This window comes from Chionomys nivalis, chromosome 1 (assembly GCF_950005125.1).
Source record: "Chionomys nivalis chromosome 1, mChiNiv1.1, whole genome shotgun sequence".
Taxonomy (NCBI): domain Eukaryota; kingdom Metazoa; phylum Chordata; class Mammalia; order Rodentia; family Cricetidae; genus Chionomys; species Chionomys nivalis.
The window spans coordinates 141,444,870-141,452,718 of record NC_080086.1 but is presented as its reverse complement, the minus strand read 5'-3'; the positions used below and the strand labels follow the sequence as shown (position 1 = coordinate 141,452,718).

The window sequence follows — 7,849 nt, the reverse complement described above, 5'->3', positions numbered from 1 at the left end:
GATCTTCTTGCCCCAGCTTTCCAAGTGCAGGGATTAACAGCTGTGCACCACCATGCCCTGATTATTACTAACTCCAGGTCCCTAGTTGATGTGACTGTATATACTCTTCTAAGCAGCGAGCTGAGGAACAAACGGAAGTGTGTGTGCTCCAGTGGGGCGACTCGAGCGTTTGGACCCATGAGGTGAAGATGCTCGGGCACCTAGGTCTGCACTCTCAGAAGCCCTGTCCTCCAGCGCATTTGGCTGCAGCGTCCGGCTTACTCGCCCCTCAGCAAGTCGGTGCCCTTCCGGGTTCTGTGCCGAATCTGCGGCTCCAGACGCGGCGGCTGCGCGCGCCTGTGGAAAATGCGGCTGCGCGCGCCTGCGGCCTGCCTGCCCTATTTCATCATGCACCGGGCGGGCCGCGCGCCGCTTCCGTAGCCGCCCTGCGCACCGCCTAGGCGGCGTGCTCATGCCCTGTCCACTGCCCACGCTGCTCAGAGCCACCCGCGCCGCGCTGCTGCTACTGTCGCAGCCCAGAGTCTTCGCCGCGCCCGCATCTCAGCGGCTCCTCAGCGTTCCCGCGCAGCCCGCAGCCTCCCGGAGCAGCATGGACAGCGCAGAGGAGCTGCTGGCCCCACTGCGGCTAGCCGTGCGCCAGCAGGTACTGGTTCCCGGGCGCGGCGCCCCCTCCGGGCGGTCCTTTCCCCGTCCACGCGCGGCGCCCGTACCCGCGTTCCTTGGGCCTCGTGCCCTCGCTGCATACCCCGAATCCCGCCGCAGGCTCCTCCGCCCTCGCACCCCAGTGGCCTGGTTTCTTGACTCGTTCCCGGTGCGGTGACGAGCCGAGGCTGCGCTTCTCTCTAGACTTGAGGATGCTTTGGGAAGCCTTCCCTTCTTTTCACCTTCCTTCCTTCGGTGTTAGCCCCAGGACCGGCTCAGAAGATACGGTCGAAACGTGGCTGAGGGGAGGTGTCGAACTCTCCACTCCTCAATGCCGATGCGAATTCACGATCCCTCCCTCCTGTCAGTTTTTCTGACTTCTTAAGAGGGTGTCTGGAGGCAGTGAGCTTTAGGACCAAGCTGGAGATTGTAAATGGACTGACTGAGCCACTCGGTGAAGTCATCCATCCTCGGGTGGAGCACCTGGGAATGAGATTTTGCGGCAGGGAAGAAAGGTTTCTTAGCTGGAGGACCTGGGGATTTAATGCAGACCTCCCTCTTTTCTGTAACACTGAGTGGAGATCAGACTCGAGAGAGGGAAAGGAGAAAAGTATTTCAGATGATCCCCACACCCAGCGAGAGCCAGAGCTTCCAGCAGGGCCCTAGCATCCATGACCTACTAGCCATAAACACCAGTCTGGTAGCTCCTGCGCTGGCGCCTGATGCAATCGTTTCTCTAGCTGAGGACGGAGGAATCTTGTTTCGGAAACAATTCATTGGAGCAGAGCAGCGACAGCTTCAGGAAATTCTGCCACTTTGCTCTAGTTTGAGCCTGTCTCAATAGGCTTTCATTTTGAATTTCACTATGGGCTTCAGTTTTGTCTTTTAAATAGTATGTTCTGTACGCATTCAGTCTCCTTCCATCCACCTTCCACTCCACACACATAGGTGTGGTTCCTTTGTTTTTGCCGTAACTTAAAATCTCCTTCCTTAGGAAGAATACATCTAATTTGGGGGAAAAAAAAACCACCCCACACTCCAAACCCCTCCCTCTGCCACGTTAGCCTGGAACTGCAGTACATGGTATCCATCTGTAGTAAGACTGGGACTAGTTAGCTTCAGGACGCTTTGATCATGGAGAGCTTTTGTGTGTGACATTTCTGCCCTTTGTTAAGTTGTTATGTTGGCTTTTTTTTAAATTGGTTTGATTGTTTGAGTTTGTTTTGTTGTTCTTTAGGATATTTTCTGAATAGTTGGCTTAATTTATTTGTTAGTTTGTATTCTTTCCTGATTTTACAGAAGTATTGTGTGTTGATTAATTGCCTGGAACTTTGAGTCATACTGAGTCCAGTGTCATTGAAAAGAGTTTAAAAATCACCTAGTTAAGCTCTTTTCTCCTCGGACGTGTATGGAAATGTGGAGTCTGTCTATTTCACAAATTTCCATTGTGAACCTTGTGCAATCAAAGACTTTACAGCTTGGCCCTTGGGGAGGTATTAAAGGGTTCTTGATAGTGGCATGTATTTTGGAGGGTATTACCAGTAATAGTTGTGCCCCCAAATCAAATTCAAGCCTTTACAAAACTACAGTTTTGGAAAACTGGTTTTTATTAAAACTGAGCTTGACAGCTGCACAGTGCTTCAAGAACTTTTTGATGTGGTAAGTAGTGGTATTAGCAAACAGAGTTTTTGGTATTGTATGATAAATGAGGCCCCAGATGATCAGAACACTGATGGGAACAGACATTGGTAAAGATCTCTTCAGAATCCTAAGCTACATTCCTGGGTTTATGTAAGAGGATGTAGAAAGTTCAGCGCTGCAGTTTCTGAGTTAGAAATAACTTTCTGTTCTCCCGAGATAGGGTCCGACATTGAGATCCTTTTCTCTGAGACAAGGTTTTACGTATCCCTAGCTAGCCACAAACTTACAGCTGTGGAGAAGGATGACCTTGAACTTCCAGCTTCCACCTTCCTGGTGATGATTGCTGTTTTGTGCTGGGGCTTGAACTTCCAGGTGTCTGCATGCTAGACAAGCATGCCACCAACTGAGCTGTCTAATTCTTTGAAATCACATGAAAAATAATTTTTACATTCTTATTTTCTGAATGTGTGTGCACATGCATGCCACACGCTTTTTTGGAGGTCAGAACAGTCTGAAGGATATAATTTTTTCTTTTTAATGCTTATTATTTTATAGGAAGTATTGCAGGAATAAGTTCAGTCCTCCTACTGTGGTCCTCAGGGATCCCTCAGGCTGCCAGACTGTCAACAGGCTGAGCCATCTTACTGGGCCTTAAGAAATCACTTACAAGAAACTACTACCTCTCAGAGTTTCCGTTAAAGAAGAATTTCTACAATAACCAGAAAAGACTTTCAGATTCCCTTTTTTCCAACGATGTATGATCTCCTTAATAAACTTTATCCCAAAAATATTTTTAATAGCAGCATGTATGATAATTTACCTTTGATAAATTTTAGTTTAAGAGATTAGCAAAATCATTATAATACTGACTTTTTTAACTTTTAAAAATAGCTCTATTTTCAGAATGTTCCTGTTATATTGTTTTTTATTGTAAATTATTTTTTAAATTTACTATTTTTTAAATTTTACATTTTATTTTGTAATACAAGTGTTCCCCTGCCTATGATGGGTTGTGTCCTGGTAAACTCTTTGTATATTGAGAATAGAGTAAGTTGAAACTGCCTGATAACTTACCTAAGAACATCCAGCTTAGCAACCAGGCTACCAAAGAGTATCTTGTTCACCCTTCTGATTGTTTGGCTGTTTGGCTCACTGCTGCTGCTCAGTATCATAAGAGATTCTATATATCTCTGGCCTGGGAAATGGTAGAAGCTCAAAATTCAAAGTGCACTTTCTAGTGAGTTGAAAATTTAGGAACTGGAGAGATGACTCAGCCGTTAAGAGCCCTGACTGCTCTTCAGGGGATGCAGGTTCAAGTCTCAGCACCAGTACGGCAACTCACAGCTGTCTGTAACTCCACGATGTGACACCTTCACACAGACGCATGCAGGCAAAACACCAATGAACATTAAATTAAAAAATAAGTAAAAGAAAATTTGTAAGTTAAATCATTTTAAGTCAGGAGCTTGCTGTTCAGAAATAGCTCACAGAAGAGCTCTTATTTTGATGACTTTTAATGGTAAAGAGGAGCACTAAGGATGGAGAGATGCCCAGTCAGTAAAGTACTATGCGGCCATCTTCAGCATCCAGGAAACAAGCTAGGAGTGGTGGCACATGCTTACAGCTCCGGTGCCAGAAGGTGGGAGCAGTGATCCCAGGAGCCCCTCTCCTGAGGGTACCCGAGGCGGCCCTGAGTCCATGAGCTTTTACAAGTTCTGTCTTAGGTTTGGACTGCTGTCTCCAACAGTCCTGGAAAAGCTGCAGCCCACGGTTTCCTTTCTCCATTCTGTCTGTCCCTTGTCTCTGCCTTGACCTGCACCACTACTGTTGCTTAGTAATCCAAAGGGTATAGCTTCGGACATCACAGTTTACCTGTTCCCTGCATTCAGTTGTTGTCCATTTCTTGTTACCAAAAGATTGCTTTTCTCATTAAAAACAAACAAAACAATTATAAAAAAAAATCCCAAAAAGCAGAAACAAAAAGCCAAGCATGGTGGTACATGCCTTTAATCCCAGTGCTCAGGAGGCAGAGGCAGGCCGATCTCTGAGTTTTAGGCCAGCCTGGTGTATCAAGCAAGTTCCAGGATAACCAGGACTACACAGAAAAATCCGATGTCAAAAAACAAATAAACAAAAAGACTTCTTCGTTCCGTCTTAACAAAAATTTGGGGTTTTATAGTTGCAGCTGTGTGGAGCTTCATACTTGTTGGTACAAGTGGTGACTTTGGAGGTGACGGACCTGTTCTAGAGGTTATAGGTACTGGTGGAGAGATTTATGAGCCTTTGGTTTCACTCTCTGGACTTGAGGATGTGAGTGTGGTTTGAGGCTCCAGCAGATTAGCTGTAGTAGGATAATTTTCTTTACGGCTGAGGGGGAGCTTAATAATTGTCAGTACAGGAGAAGCTTTGAAGAATTCTTAGGTGGGTCTTTTTATACACAGGTGTGTGTGTGTGTGTGTGTGTGTGTGTGTGTTATTTAAGGATTAACGTGGTGTCCATTTAACCTTGCCATTTGGAAAGCTACATTTCCAAAGTTGGGATTGTGACTTTGCTTTCATAGCTGGTGTCTTTAGACAACTGATCATTTAACCTTCAGTAGCCAGACATCTTCATCTAGTGTACAGAAAAGTTGTAAACATGAAGCTGAGTCCGTGTAAAGTGCTGCACCTCCTGTCCCCGGCACACAGTATGCTCTTAGTAAATGCATCTTTCTGAGTTGCTCACCATTGGGACGCTGCTTCTCAAGCCACTGTTGGCCTGCAGTTTCTTTTCTTAGATTGCTAGTTGGAAGGCGTTTTGAACCTATGTATAAAAATTAATGTCTTCTAGTTGTTGGGAGTCAGTTTGAGGATGTGAGGAGCCTTGAGTCTTTCTTGGCTTTGATTTTCTGAGCCAAGAGTGACCTAAACCTTTTGCTTAACCCACAAAGGGTAAGTGAAAAGTGTATGAAGTTTTTTCAGTAGTATAAAACATTTGGAAATCTAAGGTCGAAGAGTCAACTAGCCACGTGTGTGAAGCCAGGTACTTGTTTTCTGCTGAGTGCTGCTTGGACGTATCCCAGGAGGGTCCCTGAGGGTGTGATCCCTTAAAACGATGCTCTGTGTTGACCATTCCCCATGTCACACACTCGGTTGTATGTCTGTTGTAAGCTTCCACCCAGAAACAGGGCTTCTAGTGTGGCCTGGATGCATTGCAGGCCAGTTTCGTTCACTGCACACAGAGAAACCCCCAAATGTGGGTGGGTACTGAAGAAAAATAATTAGGAAATAGAAATCCTTGAGTCTGAGGCATCTCTCATGCTTTTGGTTTAGATTAGTAATAAAATTGAGGTTTTATTATTCCATTACTCAGAATAAACATAACTTCCCCTTCTTTGCTGGCTTGGGAAGATGGTGAACTCAACTGTAGGAAACCTCGCCCTCACAGAACTTTCGTGTGAAGGCTAGCCACTGAATACCTGTGCTTTAAAAGACCAAAAGTGACTTGGGGTGATGCATCTTAAGGTCTTCCTGCTTGTTTTCCTATGTTATTCTAGTCTAGTATTTCTCTTGGGAAGGAAGAGACCTACCTGGTCAGTTTTTCTCATCAGCTTAGGCCATGAACCCAATATGGACAAGTTCAACAGAACCCATGCATGCTTCAGCATTGCCAGGGCATAAATTTCAGTTTTCAAATTTCATACCTCTTGGGAGCTGTGACGAGGTGAGCAGACACTTACCACCACTGCCAGATTTCCCGTGCTTCCGCTGCTGTATGTCTGCACTGGCAAAGGCATAATGTGTTGGTTGTGTAGATCCCAGCAGCTTTGCCATTAATGCTTTGTTTTTTCAAATACTGTACAGCTTTTTCTCAACCAGTTACTACCACTTTATAAAAATTACCCACAAAACAAGTGTGTTGTCTTTATGTCACGTTTTACTGTGCTCATTCCTGGAAAATGCACTGGGGTCTGGGAAAATGCTTCTGAACGGACAGAAAGCACTTGCTTTAGGTTCCAGTGTTGTTGGTGGTGTTTTATTTTCACTTTCTAGAGAACATTGGTTCCAGAAGAGGCTGACAGAATGACGGGAGGAGTGGGGACTTGGAAAGTGATGATACCCAGAGGAGAATGTGCTCAGGAGCCCTCCAGGGCCCAGGCTCTTAGCGGGGAAGAAAAACATGGCTGCCATCTCAGCCCGTGTGGAGATGGGAGAAGCAGTGGTTTTTAACTGGAACAGCTTTGGGGGCAGCCAGGTTGGAGTGTTTGGAAATGTGGTAGGCTGCTTTAAGCTTGGGAAATATGGTGGGTAGGAAAATTGACACTGAGCACAGGGTAGAGACAGTTACCAAGCTAAGGGTGGTTTGTGTTTATGAAGTAAGGCTTAAAGATGAGAAATGGCGTGAGTTCAGGTTATTTGAGTTTGTGTTATCGTTAGATGATTTGGATGTGACAAGCTGGCAGTCTGTAGCAATCTAATCTGAGGTGGAGCAGGTAGACAGGAAGACTTGAAATGAAATTGACCAGGTGTTGGAGCTAAAGAAACATCACTTGATGTTTCCTGAGAGGCGGCAAATGGAAAAAACAATTCATCTTGCAGTAGATTGGGCTTTAAGCATCTATGGGCACAGCCAGGTTGAGGGACCTGACAGCAGTGATGGCTGTCAGTCATTTTGCATGCACACTGTTAGATGTATTGAAATACTTGATGTTTTGTAGTGATACTTCATTTGTATTTTAATAAGTAAACCTTGCCTGAAGTTCAGACAGTAAAATAGCCGCACTGATCAGCCATACAGACCAGGCAGTGGTGACACACTTTTAATCCTAGTAGCCTAGTTTGTCACAGAAACCAGACAGTAGTGGTGCATGCCTTTAATCCCAGCCCTGGAGAGGAATATAAGACTGGGGGAAACAGCTCTCAGACACTGTCTCATTCTGACATTCCTTAGTAGGATTGCCATTTTGGACTGAGGTCGAGGTAAGAGCCAGTGGCTGGCTTTTTTTGCTTTTCTGACCTTCAGGTTGAACCCCCTTATCTGTCTCTGAGTTTTTATTAATCATGCTACAATGTTTTGTAACAGCATGGGAAGCGGGGATAAATATGCAATGAATTTATACTGGAGGAGCCCAGAGAGATTTTCAGTTTGCCCCAGGTTTCACAGTTAGCTGACAGGAAGTGAAAACCTAATCTTTATAGCCAGCCTGTTTTACCATGGCTTGCTGGGTGTGGATTTTGTGTGTGTCTTTGGATTTTCTTGTGCTTCCTGATCTTATAGTTTGTGTCTTTATACAGTTACAGATATTTCATAGTCACCATCTTCCAAAATTTTGCCTATTAGTTTTTTCCCCCTTTCTTCTACACTCTAGTTGAATGTGTTAGACTCTCCATCTTTCTTTGCCAGCCTGAGGGTTTCAACTCTGTCTTTCTGAACTATTTCAGGCAGTTTCTGAAGTCTCTTAGGTCACTACTCTCTTTAACTGTGTCTGAACATTCAGTGTCGGTAGTTCATTTCCGTATGAGCTCTGCCCTTCTCTCCCCACACACTCACTGTGTGAGCGCAGGTATTATAGTTTTCTGGACTGTGT

The 7,849-nt window shown here is 45.2% G+C and overlaps 1 protein-coding gene across 1 annotated transcript in view; it reads left to right on the top strand.

The window, feature by feature from the left end:
* The first annotated feature begins 383 nt into the window (after positions 1-383).
* The window catches only part of Gars1 (glycyl-tRNA synthetase 1), a 41,909-nt gene continuing 34,443 nt past the window's right edge, over positions 384-7,849 (top strand). The window contains exon 1 of the mRNA XM_057791790.1: positions 384-643. Coding sequence (XP_057647773.1) covers positions 452-643 — 192 coding nt within the window. The 5' untranslated portion in view covers positions 384-451. The remainder of the gene's footprint in view (positions 644-7,849) is intronic.